The following is a 14,508-nucleotide window of genomic DNA, read 5'->3' as shown; positions in this document are numbered from 1 at the left end:
TTACCCGTATACGGGAAGAAATACGGGAAAACTAAAATACGGGCGTGTACGGGGCTTGTATATTTAAAAGTCCGTATACTAATAAAATACGGATTTCCGTATACTATGAAATACGGAATTCTTAGTATACGATACCCCGTATATTATTGAAATACGGGAAATTCTAAAAAGGGTTATTCTGATCGTATACAACACCGTATATTCCCGTATATGTCTGGTGTACGGGAATATATAAATCCGTATATTACGAAAATACGGGACGTATATTTCCCGTATATGTTTCATATACAACCCCGTATATTTCCCGTATATTCTGGATATACGGGATATGTATAGTTTGTATATTTCGAAAATACAGGGATTAAATTTCCCGTATATTCTTCGTATACAACTCCGTATATTTCCCGTATATGCCGGAAATACGGTATTTAAATAATTTGTATATTTCGAAAATACGGGACGTATATGTTCCGTATATGCTTGGTATACAACTCCGTATTATTCCCGTATATGCCAGAAATACGGGATTTAAATAATTTGTATATTTTGAAAATACGGGACGTATATTTCCCGTATATTCTTTGTATACAACTCCGTATATTTCCCGTATATTCTGGATATACGGGATATGTATAGTTTGTATATTTCAAAAATACAGGGATTAAATTTCCCGTATATTCTTCGTATACAATTCCGTATATTTTCTGTATATGCCGGAAATACGGGATTTAAATAATTTGTATATTTCGAAAATACGGGACGTATATGTTCCGTATATGCTTGGTATACAACTCCGTATATGTCCCGTATATGCCGGAAATACGGGATTTAAATAATTTATATATTTAAAAAATACGGGATGCAATCAATATGTGTAGTGAAAATTATATTCTCCGGCCATTTCAAAGGTCAAACGTTTTGCATGTTTTCGAACTTGTACTTTGCCGTATGAAAATCAACGACATTGATTAATTCATCCTTCCTTCCATGTTTCGATCTTTCTACAATGTACAATATATATTCCTTCGTGTTTTCATAATTTCTACATTCAGTGTATACAGACAAAGAATCCAGTCCCGATATTCACTAAATTTTTCATTCATAATCTTTATTAGACTGAAAACGTTTGCCACGGGGTACCGAAGGTAAACTGCGTTAATTATAAAGCTTTATTTAAACGGGTCGTACAAATTCCTCCGTGGTGTGCTGGTGAAGATGTTTAGGGGCTTTATATTGCCTAGGCAAATCCGGGTTCGATTCCCAACTCATAAATATCTTTTGCTTTGTTTAACATTCTTTTAATAAAAAAGTGTGCAAAGAATAGCTTGTTCTAATGTTCATAAGATGACCAATTTTCATTTTTAAAGAAAGATCATATTAGCTAAAATCTGGTGTCAAGGCCCTTTAATATTGATAGAAGAAGATGGGTTTCTTGTAGTAAACTCATTCAAATGGAAAATCAAGGCATGGAATAATTCATTTTTGTTCTTGTGCGTCCAAAATTGAAAAATAAACATTCGCGGACCATCGCAAATATAAAATCAAAGACCTCAAATAATTCATCCTTTCTTCTTGTATCTTGCATGTATTTCTTCTTCTTCTTTTTCAATACAAGCAATTAGGATTGATTAAGCTATCAATTTCTTTCCTCGTCGATACTAATGAAAAATCATTATGAATGATAAGCCATGCAATCAATATATGTAGTGATTATATTATCCGGCAATTTCAAAGGTCAAACGTTTTGCATGTTTTTGAATGAATGAATGAATTAATTAATGAATAGATGTATAGCACTAATATCTCACGAACTGATAAAAACATTCGCGGGCTAAAAACAGGAATAAAATCTAAGACATGAATAAATCCATCATTTCTTCTTGCGCGTTTCCGAATTACATTCAATCTAAATATCCGATTGAGAAAAAAAATCATTCATCCTTATTTATTTGTAGTGATAAACACATTCGTGTATCATCGCCGTTGTAAAAATTAAATGCGTTCATCAATTACTCTTTTTGCTGCACATTTCCAACGCTCATGTATACAATGCAAATAATTACTAGTATAGAAAAAAATAATCAACTAATCCATCCCTGTTTTATTCAGTAATAATATAAGACCTTACGTAGAATATAACACCAAAGACGTGTGTTGATACTTTACTTATGAAATTGATTCCTCCGTGCAATATTTTATCACGAGCTGGCACCTGGGTAGCCCAACCGGCCTCCCGTAAGCCAGCTTGATGGTTTCCTCACATGGAGAATTCAACACCCCGAATGAGGCTCAGACCCATATCGGTGGGGGGCAAGTTGTTTGAAGTCAGCGATCTAAACCACTCGGCCACTGAGGCCCCATTCAGCTAGGTCGGACCCTTAAACCAACGTGTAGATAACATGGCATTTTGATTATTATGAAAGTACATAATTAACCGTAGTCATTCTGTTTAGTTCAATTCAGAGAGCTATAAAATGTATTTTATACTTCTTTGTTTAATTTTAGCTGTTACTTATGAACTATTAAGTGAAATATGTGTTCATATTTTAAAAATTATTCCGCGGATGCTTCTATGTATACTACGGTTGCATAGCGGGGACATAGGAAACATTTTATTTATCACGTGCGCACGTGTTAGCTACCACGTGCGAACGTGTTAGCTAACACAAGCGAACGTGATAGCTAACAAGTGCGAACATGTCCCCTCTATGCTACCGTATTATACACTGTTCCAAGTTATTTCTCGTGGTTGTAGTTTCCGTTGGTAGTGACCTGGCACTCATGAATATTTCGTATATTTCCGTAAATTGATTTTCAGTGTTCAATCACAAATAGCAATATAAATATTACATATATAACTCTTAATTGATATACTGTTGCACGTGCAGGTAACTGAGTGGACAAGCGGTGTTGCTGCCAATACCTGGGTCGTGGGTTCGAATCCTACCTCTGACCATACCTTTTCCCCCAATTTTTATATGCAAACTTACCAATACCACTTATTTGATCAAACGTATCGTGATATTTATGGTCTATTTACTAAAAGTTATCATATTTACTCGTTGTAACAAAGTAGAATAATTTGTTTAAAGTATTTTAGATAAAAAGGCATGTTACCCGTCATAAGCGTACTAGAATATAAATACTACAAGAGAAAACACTATTTTTTTAAAAAAAAAAAAAAAAAAACATGATACATAAATTTATGTAAAAATAAAACAGGTATCGTTAACATTATATTATATTTTTAAAAAATGATACCCGTGGTAACGTGCCTGGAAATCAAACCCACCGTGACATTGGTTAGCTGTAAAATATGGTTATTTTCAGGATACAAATATTAGGTAAATTAACGAAAACGCCCGACAATATTTGCAAAGATTGCCAGGTCAATACAAATAAATTGTACATATAGGTTCTGCGGCACAGTTTTACTGCAACATTAACTGATACTAATTGTATGCATATTAATTAATTTTATGAGATAATCGGCATGGCCTAATTTAACCCTCTGCCGTTTAATGGAATCGGCCAATCAGCGCGCATTCATCTAGCCCGAGGCGATAACATCTGGTTGAAGTGACCGCACGCACTAATCTGTATATTGCAAAAATGTCTTGTCATTAGCGTTATTCTGCAGAGGAAGACGAAGGCTCGGGTAAGTATTTATTTTATTTAATTTTTGATTACCTGAATTAGACAGGTTTTTTTTCTCAATATGAATTCTTTTTGTAACAAGGCAGATCATGAAATACTTAAATTCATGACGTTGTTTATTTCATAATCATATTTGTTGACTTCCTGATGAAGACTTAATAAATATATAGTCGAAAGGTTGTATGAAAATGGAGTTAGCCTTGTAATTCCCCTGTTCTCTGTTGTTGTTTTTTAATCAATCGGGAATACGAGTTGCTGCGATTTAAAGGAACATATTTAATGTACAATTATGTAGACGAAATAATACACTTCAAACGAAATACTCTTTTAATTGCTAGCGTCAGTAAAAATTGTCTATTTACTAAATTATTAAATTATATAATTATAATATGAAAAAGGAAATTCAGAATAGCCATTAAGTAGTTTCATTCATTCGTGAAATCTTTCATTCATTCAGTCATTCAAGCACAATCAATTCAACAATTATTTCATTCATTCTTTCATTCATTAGTAGACAAAAATTCCAGTCACCAAAAGCTAATGTTGCTTTTATCGTGCAAAAATATTTCATGAATACCATTGTGGTTAAACGAGAAAAAAGGTTGTAAAGAAAAAAATATATTTCGCAGAAGCAAAGTAGCCACGGCTAACTTCTTTACGAATTAGGCGGCACATACATTCATTCATTCGATCAAAACTGGAATCTCATGAAAGCATTCATGAAGTTAGTATTAACGATCTTTTATCTTTTGAAAATGGGTAATCTAACTGACAAAATAATGCTTTTCTAGACTAAAATGTAAGCGGTTGTGATGCGTATTATTGTTTCATAGTATCATATCAAAAAAGGTTGGTTATAATAAAATTTCAGAATTTTTGAAAGTTTTATTATCTTTCAATATGGAAAAAATACACACCTACTCTAGATCTTTTGTTTGCCTAGGGTTTATATATTTTGAAACAACTGTAAGAACATTAAAAATCTCGCCGGAAGGTCGATTTGTGCATGTAAACGTGTTTTTACTCTAACCAGACCTGTTCACGTGCACATATAGACCTGCGCGCGTGCATATTCAGTCATTCTGAAAACAAAAAAGTCATTTGTTAAAAAAAAAAATCGAGTATGTCTGTAATTTCGATCTTAAAACATATCATGAAATATTTAGAAATCGTTAGATATTATACATCTAACACTTAAGTTAACTTTCTTGTAAATATATGAAACATGATATTAAACATATGGGCCGCGCCATGAGAAAACCAACATAGCGGCTTTGCGACCTGCATGGATCCGAATGCGCAGGCTGGTCAGGATCCATGTTGTTCGCTAACAGTTTCTCTAATTGCAATAAGGTTTGAAGGCGAACAACAAAGATCCTGGATGCGCGGGCTGGTCTGGATCCAGGCTGGCCGCAAACGCACTATGTTGGTTTTCCCATGGTCCCGCTCATATTATTATATATATGTACACAATATAAGTAATTGCGTAGCTAAGTCTTTTATTTCAAATGTACACCACCTACCGATTTTCAACGGACTATTACGAAATTTTCATAATTTACATACGTATTTCCGAAAGATTGGTATATTTTCAGTTTTCTGTTATTACCTATTTTGCAGCCATGACCACAAACGTCTTTTTTTAGCGGGGCGCAAAATGACGTACTTTAAAAGTTTTCTAAGCAGCGTTTTTATATACAACAAAAATACAGCAAAAAATCTTTTATTTTCTAGCTTGTGTTAAAATTTTCTCTCCAATGATATAAAATTTGTCAAGTGAAATAACTGTAAAAATCATTTAAACTAAATTCCCGAGAAAAAAGACGATACAAAGACAGAAAAAGGTGATGCATAAATACAACGTAAAAACCATAAAAATACCTATAAGTGTATTAACATATTTTATGACCCACCTTGAAACAACACTCGCCGGGTAATGCTTATCCCTAGGCAATGTTGTAATACACAATGAAATTTAAAGTGTGATTAAATATTTGGCACAGTTAGATTATTTTATGTTAATTGTAACTGTGTGCAATCTTGGAGGGAAAAAAAGGTAACGCAATTTTCAAACTAAAAATTAAAAGAATACGAAATACAGGCATTAAAGGCAAAGTTCGACATTTTTTTAAATCTCTGGAAATTAATGCTATATTTCTTAATTTCTGACAGACTATATGTTACAGAAAATGAGAATTAATTGTTTTAAGTACTTTTTATGATGAAAATTGAAAAGCGTTTGTAAATTTAACGCGCATTGAACATCAAACCCTCCTCAGCGTTAATGGTAACGACAGCGGAAAACTTCTTTATTGCCGCGGCAGTTCGGGTTCGATTCCTGACGCTGTCATCTTTTATTTTCTCTTGATATGGTATTTTTAAATAGTTGAGAAACAAAAATTCCTATTCTGTTGTTCGTAATATGACCAAACTTCAATTTGAAAGATAGCCTTTATGATCTGATAGTATCGAATACTAGTATTCGGTAACACTTATACGAAATAATGTAAATTATATTGATTGATATCTTTTAATATTTCATTTAGGTTAATCTATAAGATTGGATACATGTGTCTAACAATTAAACTTGTTTTCTATTTCATACTTGAATACAGGACTGCTGAATAAAAGCATTTTAACATGAAGAGATAAGACGTTTTTGGTGAATCATTTTACTTGTCTAAAATAAATCTTAGTGAGAATATTATACTGAGCGCAAGACTGGAAATTCTTGAAAACTCTCCAGATCATTTAATAATAAAAAAAAAAAAATAGTGGCAAATATATCGTACAGAATTTGCTAATTTACCACGTTTTTAAGAAATGTTTGAAATAAAATGAATCGCGTAATGGCGGACAGGTTATAGAGCACTAATATAGCATAATAACGACGAACAGGTTATGTGACTCTATTTTTTGCTACAATAAATGGCTACGAATGTTTGTGTTTAAGCTAGCTTCGTTTAAATAGTGGATGTATTTTTTACATTTTAGTAGAAATAGAATAGGAAAGTGTTATTTAGATCACATCGCTGCACTTAATATGCTTTTGTAGAATCTCTCTTGAAAATATCTTCCCTACTTTTGTCGTGACTTTGTCAGTTTGAAGACAATTCTTCAAAATGAGGTGGCTGCGTGTGTCGGCACTATGAACACCATGCATTATATATAAAATATAATGTTGGGGATAGATTTTAACGTAATATAACTATTAAACGCAAATGAAACACTTTAAATAAGTTGACTGTATATCTAGTTTCTTTGCGCGAAATGAGCACTTAAATGATGTCATCCCTGCCCACACGTCATTTCATTTTTCATATTTTTCACATCATTTATAACGTTAAAACATACCATTCTCTATATCTGTTAACTACAAGAGTCCATTTATATAACCTTTAATGCGTGCAAATTCTATTTCAGGTTGACACAAGAGATTTTTCAATTAACTCCATCTGGACGACGATTTGTTTTCAAGATAGAGAATACGCTTATGTGAGAAGTTTGGTCAGTAGATGCTGACAGACAGCCCGGATGAGCCATCGTACTCAGTGACATTCGTACCTCAACAGACAAAAGCTTACATTTATTGAGATCATGAAACTGAAGATTTCCATGGGGTGCATCATTTGTAACCTGCTTTCATATTGAATTCCAACACAGAATGCATCATGCATCTTTTCAAAGCGCTAAATTTGAATACATCTTCAGACATTAGAAAGGATGTACTGGTCTTTTAGCAGACGGCAAATCGAAAAGCCTATAGTGGGAATCAACATTCACTGGAATAACGAAACAATTATAAACAGTAATAAAGAAGTGTTACTATACTGATTTGTTGCGTTAACGGTGTGTTTTTTTTTTCAATTAGAAACGAACATCTAAAAATGCATAATGTTATTGATTGCTATAAGATTCTTTCACTGGTTGTAGGTGCAGATGGGAATTTCCGGCTTCGAGGGTAACTGTTTAGCCGAGAGCCGGATATTCCCATCTGCACCTATAACCAGTGACAGAATCTTTTTCTTGCATACCGACATGGAGAAATAATAATAATAATAACAAAATCAATCGAGTGGCTTCTTTATAGAACTATTTTTTATAGCAGCGTAATTAAACAAAGCGCGGGAAAGCAACGTCCGTAAACAGGAAAGATGTCATGACGTTTCATAGACAAATAACAATGTTTAGTTCCGATTTTGTTTTATCAGTTGCAGCGTAACGTTATGAATTTTTGATAAATATATTATCAGGAACCAAGAGGAACTGTCAAGGTACTGGATTTTTATTTCGTTTTTGAAAGAAAATATAACTACATGAATCATCTCCATATATGTAGTTCGTAATTCGTCATTTAAAGCACGAGAGTCATCTTACACCCCGGATGGATTTTTCCAGCACCGGTAAAAATACCGGAAATCACCGTCTGGTATGCAAGAATTACATTTTCTGCTTATTTCATTTGGACAAAAGATAAAAATAACGCGTAATCGTACGAGAAAAAAACAACTGGTTTTTTTTTAAGTATTTATATAATGTTATATATAATGTTAATTTAATCTGACTTGTCTTCATTGATGATAATGTTTTTCTCATACCCTGTCTTTGTCTTGATTTTTCCTAACATACCGTATTCTGCTAAAGGTTTGTTTAACCTTCATTCTATGTCATCTTTCAGTGTGTGCCCCATATACCAGATTAGTTCTAATAAAATAAAAATACGGGATAGTGCATATACGGGAAAAATCTGGCCAACGTATATTTCAACAATACTGTTCCGCGTATTTCCCGTATACGAAAAAACAAATTCAGTCTATATGTGACACAAATACGGAGTCTGTATCCTACGTATATCTTGCATATAAGGGAAAAAACCTGGCCCGTATATCAACAAAATACAGTTCCGTATATCCCCTTATATCAGATGCAAATAAATTCCGTATATGCCACATGTACGGGATCCGTATATTACGTATACCTTGCATATACGGGACAAGTCCGTAGCCCGTATATCAAAAAATACAGTTCCGTATATGCCCCGTATATGTCAAAAGTACGGGATCCGTATACTTAGTATATCATACGTATACGGAAAAAATCCGATGCCCGTATATTAGAAAATACAGGTTCGTATATGTCCCGTATATTAGATGCAGTTGCAGTCCGTATATGTCAAAAATACGGGCTCCGTATACTACGTATATCCGGAATATACAGGCTCGTATACGTGTTCCGTATATTCTAAAATACGACAAGTATACGGGATAAATTTCAAAGACCCTTCGAATACATGAAAATAAAATCTATGTTAAAGCAGGACACTAATAAACACCATTTCTAATTGATTTTTTTTTAAAACTCGTATATTTAATATATACGGGAAATATACATGTATGTATATTCGGCGTATACGGGATCCCGTATATGCATGACAAATATACGGACTTCCCGTATACTAGATGTTCCGAATACGGGATTGTATACTAGGTCCGTATATTTATAATATACACCCCGTATACTCCCGTATTTTCGAAATATACGGGACCGTACACTCCCGTATATTGACCCTTTTTTCGCAGTGAAAGGCAAACCCACTTGCCGCCAGCAGGCTAAAGGATAATAATATAAAATAAACACTGAACACTGCTCGAGTTACATCTGAAATAGGCTGATGCTGTATAACTATTTTATTACATCTCACATTATTCATTCACACTGCAAATGTTTAAATGTTACCCATATGACATTATGATGACATGAGCATACACGATAAACGTAGCATAGTGTAAGTAACATTATGAAAACACACATCTGTAAAAAAAACATTTAAATTTCATCATTTTTTCATTGATAAATTTAGTCTTTTTTTAAATACATTATTTAAAAAAACTTTTTTGTCGTCTTTATATTTTTCGGTAACTATAAAATAAATAACGCATGCATCTGAGTGTGTTAAGATATAATATGAACCATAGAGACGTAATGTAAACCGAAACGATAGTCAAGTCGTCTCGGTTGATATTTTTTGAGGGTTCACAGTATCTGCTATCACATGTAATATTTATCTAAAATATCAAATTAAACACTTACCACAGCCTAATATGCTTACTTTTTTCAAAAAGATGATTGTGTTTACATAGTATTTTGCATGTAATTTTGAATAAAATTCCTGTGCTTACTTGATAACAGCCGCTGTCCATATCGGTATTGGCAGGAGAAAATGTACACATTGTGTCACAGGCGTTGATTGAGCTGTTAAAATAGGTAAAGTCTTAAATCAATACTGCAATTTATTTTCAACAGTATTTCATTCCTCTACCCTTAACGAAGCATTATCTACAATGCACAGTATTTATGTACGTCTCATACATATGACTAGATTATTTATTACTCAACAGATGTCAAAAGTTTTGAGCATTTTGTTGAAATAAATCAAAAATTGAGTAATTTGTAATTACCCCATTTGCGTTTAATAAATGTGTGATCACGGAAAAGTATTAATTTAAAATTGCTTTACTGTCTTGAAATTGTCTATTATGTCTATTATCAAGGAAAAACGTCATGCAACTGAGGACAAAATATCAAATACAGCACCTGGATTGAAATATATTTCTGGTCTGGATAATGGTACTTTTTCGTGGACGGTAAAAAGAACGGTTAAGTCCTGATAAAATAGGAAAAGGTTTCATAGTGTTCACGCGTAATAAATTGCAAAAATCGAGGGGTATGATAATTTTTTCTGAAGTCAGCGACGAAATAATGTTTTGTCGAACTTGTTGTTTGAGTACTTAATATTCAGTCCCTGAAATAAAGCCGACGCAACCATGTTGTTGAAATACATGTTAAAAGACACGTTTTTGCAATAGTTGTAATTGATCGCGGCCGCGATCATATGGAATAGGTGAAGTATATGCGCGCTGGGGAAAATATTTCATGATGGACCTGTGAATTCTTTACTTATGGGTGAAACAGGTCTCATAAGCGTAAATACGACTAGCTTCTACTGATTATAAAACATACCGTACGATTTGTTGTGAATTAACTGTTGTTGTATTTTTTGTAGTTCAACCGCCACCCTTGTTTAAGAGCAACATTTAAAAAACACGTTTTTTTCATCCTAAAGTAATAAGTAAGTAGACTCGCCCAGTGTAATCAATAACCCACAATTGACCGACCCCTCTGGTACAGTCTCAAGACGCATAATCTAACTCTATACATACAGCGCCTACTTCACCCGATTTACATTCGGAACATTTTCACGCGTTTCGGGCTTTATCGTATGTTTAACATGGGATTTTTGAACCGTCCAAAGATGTTGGAAATGTTTGTCTCATTGTTTATTTTTTTATTTAATAAAAATGCTACTGCTTTCATTGTCTACCACTTTTTTTCCACCCTTGCCTGAAAAAAACAGTAATGAGTTTGTACACTGTTCAGATAATTGTGCTCTGTTGAAATTATACCAAACAAAAGTTTACCTGCATAAACAGAAAGCATGATATCTTAAACGTATGTCACTATACCTGTCCAGTACTGGACATTATGGTAAACGCTTCTTTCTTGCACAAATGACAATTTCGCAACTTCTGTCCGGTTTGTACAAATTTCAGGCCGCGATAAACCATCTGACTTGTAAACAAGTTGTATCAGGTATGTTAGACCGTCATGTATTTATTTGCAATGATCTCAAAATGTTTCGAACTGAAAGTAGCGTTTCCGACTTTCTCACGAATCAAACATTCTGCATGTTAATAATGGACTATTTCATCTGACAAATGACCGTTATGGAATACAGTCCGTCGATTACATGGCTATCTATTTTCTGTATCAAGCAGCGTTACCTGGCCTGTCCAAAATAAACTCAGGCTTTAAAATTATATTTGCTTAGTGCGGAAACTTATCCAACTTGCAACTGGGCTTCGCTCAGCAGACCATCTTCATTTAGCAGAAAATTCATTATACTTAACATTACATAGAAGTCATTTAAAACATACGGTATTAAGTATTTTATTTTTTTATGTTCGGGATTTTAACAGCTATTTCAATTCAGATTACCAAATAAGGTTGCATACTTTTGTGGCGTATTTATTTGTTAAGTATTGTTTCAGATAGGCAATTACCTAATCTGTTAAGCGTGTTTTGCTGGAAAACTTTAACTGGAAAGTTATTTTAATCATATGTATGTTATACAGAACATTAGGCTACTACAATGTCATCAAAATCTTCATAAATTTGAACTTGTCGAGCAGAAGTGTCGGCTAGAGCCTACACTTTTATGTTTTATATTCTTCGACTAACATAATAAATTTAAAGTTTCGAGTATCACCAGGCAGCAGGAAAAACAGAACAAAATTCCACATACCATAGAGAAAAATGAGATCAAACACTGCTAAGGCTACGGCAATCTGGATAATGATATGTTTTGTATTTGCCATGACTGGTGTCGTCACTTTGATATCCTCCCAGTTTTCATGTTGCTGAATCAACACCAGAGCACAAAAACAAATCCATCCGATACAACTGCTAAATGTTGCTAGCCTACAATAAAATATAATGAATTTATACACATTCTACTTTTAAAGATGTATTGCTGAAATTAATAAAGTTGGCATTCGGCAGTATGCACAATTTGCATGGGTTCCACCAAAATTTCAAGCTATTTTTTATTCAGGCAATACAACACCTTAATATTTTCAGAATAATCAATATATCCATTTATATTTACCATTTTAACCTTTAGCCTGCTGGTGGCAAGTAATTCTACCTTTGCGACCAGTGCAGACCAAGATCAGCCTTCACGTTCATGCAGGCTGATCATGGTCTGCACTGTTCGCCTTCGAATAATAAAAAGTACTGCCCAAACTGAATGATGGAACAGTCCATTTTACAAATTTATAGGATAAAGGTTAAAGGAAATTTATACCAAAACAATAAAGAAAAACCTCAATAGACCCACCACAACGGAGTTTTACTGTAGAGTCGATAATGTTGGAGACCTTGTACTGTTAATTCTATCTTCTGTTTTGTCAAAGCTATAGCTGATGCATAGTTACCAGATACATTAAGCGCCTGGATGTCTGTATGTAAAGACCTCTGCAATACATGTATCCAACATTTCAACATACAATTTTATCACAAAAGCAATCAAGTAACTTGCGTAATGGTCGCAAACTTCATTGTCCAATATATGTAAACGACTTTTCTGATTTTGCTTTTATTGGCATCGGCACAATTATAGGTGATAAGGCGGCTTTCCAGCTTGCGTTGGTGAAAGGCAAAACTCAGTTGTCCTTCCAGGCACTATTTTAGCACTGGCGGGCACCTTGGTAGAATCAACGACCTTCTGTGAGCCGGCTGGATGGCTTCCTTACAGGAAAAATTCTACGACTCAAACGAGGTTCAAATGAACATCGATGAGGAGCAAGTGATTTGAAGTTATAGACATTTATCAATCCACCACGGAAGCCCCGAAATCTTTTCTGATCTGCGAATAATTATTTACATTAGAGTAAATAAACCATGTGTTTTCCTCTCCAATACCATCATTAATGCAACATTTCAAACACATGCCTACTTAACAGTTTATCTAGACCTGTTTTACAATACTTTCTGTTATATGAAACTTTTAAAAGTGAATAAATAGCACAAAAACACTTACAATTAAGGAACCCGACAAAGACCTGCAAAAATTTAAAAAATATCCATTCAATTCATAAATCAGACTAAACGATTACAGTTTGTTAAATACTTCTGACTTTTCCACGATTAGCAAAGCAAATGCATATCACAGAAAAGAAACACGAGAAAAAACAGCTACATATCTTTACATCTTAATCATTATTCCATTTACAAACCTTTCACGTAGAAGACGTATGAAAATGTAATTTCAGTTTTTCTAGGATTTCATGCCCGTGCTAGGGCAGTTATGTCACAGAACTGGAAAAAACTCACCCATAAGAACGGAAGCTGAAGGCAAATGGTCCAACGTGTGTATATCTTTCAAATGCTTGAAAGTTCTCCAGAAGTTGTTTTAGGTTAGCATACAGTATCTCAAACTCATCTTGTTCAGCGACATCGAAAAATCCATCCGGAAATGGATACTGAATAAAATATCAAATAAGTCAGAATTTCTGTATATTACCGGGTACATACAATGCAGAGTCCCGCATTCTATTATCTTATTCCGCTCGTTTAATACTTGAACTCAGAATGAAAATGTTTAAGCTACGCATGTAACAATCCCTATATTTCAACAGAAGCAATATGTATAGATCGTATATAGGCAAAACGTTATATTGACAATTTAGTGGCATTCGAAAAAGATTTTGTTGAAAAGCACATGTAACAGTTATGAATAGCTATTCTTGGTATATCCAAAAAAAGGACTTCTTGAATATTGACACACTTAAAGCATTTAAATGTACTGGAACTTACAACTGCATTTTTGGGAAATGGTATTCCGATGATCGCTGACATCAGAGCTGCTAAACTCGGCTAAAATGATAGAAATTATGACAGAATAAATAAAAAATTTCAATGGTCAACCAAAACAGCATTGCGCATAACATGTAGAACTGGAAAAGGTCTGTCTCTGTCAGGATACGAGTTATATGACCCAGGGAAGTGCCTACGCCTTTAGTATCTTGAACAATGAAATGGGTCCAATCGCTAAGGTGACTATGTCTTAGACTAGCTGACAAACGATGAAGAATGTCCTTTGTTAAAACGTACAGCTAGCGAGACCAAATATCCCGTATATAAAATTTTCCCCTGGCTACCTTGCCAAAATAATTCGTGTACCACTGATTCATAAATGATTTCAATTATGAGCTAGATAATTTCAGGGATCAG

General features: G+C 33.9%; 1 protein-coding gene across 4 annotated transcripts in view; it reads right to left on the bottom strand.

Moving 5' to 3' along the window:
* The window catches only part of LOC123533722 (GPI ethanolamine phosphate transferase 1-like), a 67,230-nt gene that overhangs the window by 13,255 nt on the left and 39,467 nt on the right, over positions 1–14,508 (bottom strand). For all 4 annotated transcript variants that reach the window (XM_053519014.1, XM_053519013.1, XM_053519015.1 and 1 more), the window contains exons 10-15: positions 14,092–14,151; positions 13,609–13,757; positions 13,316–13,337; positions 12,614–12,750; positions 12,020–12,195; positions 9,837–9,909 (exon numbers count right to left, since the gene is read on the bottom strand). In XM_053519014.1, the coding sequence (XP_053374989.1) occupies positions 9,837–9,909; positions 12,020–12,195; positions 12,614–12,750; positions 13,316–13,337; positions 13,609–13,757; positions 14,092–14,151 (617 nt within the window). The remainder of the gene's footprint in view (positions 1–9,836; positions 9,910–12,019; positions 12,196–12,613; positions 12,751–13,315; positions 13,338–13,608; positions 13,758–14,091; positions 14,152–14,508) is intronic.

The sequence above is a fragment of the Mercenaria mercenaria genome, chromosome 12 (assembly GCF_021730395.1).
Source record: "Mercenaria mercenaria strain notata chromosome 12, MADL_Memer_1, whole genome shotgun sequence".
Lineage (NCBI taxonomy): Eukaryota > Metazoa > Mollusca > Bivalvia > Venerida > Veneridae > Mercenaria > Mercenaria mercenaria.
The sequence above is the reverse complement of the archived record's forward strand: the minus strand, read 5'-3'. Positions and strand labels throughout refer to the sequence as shown.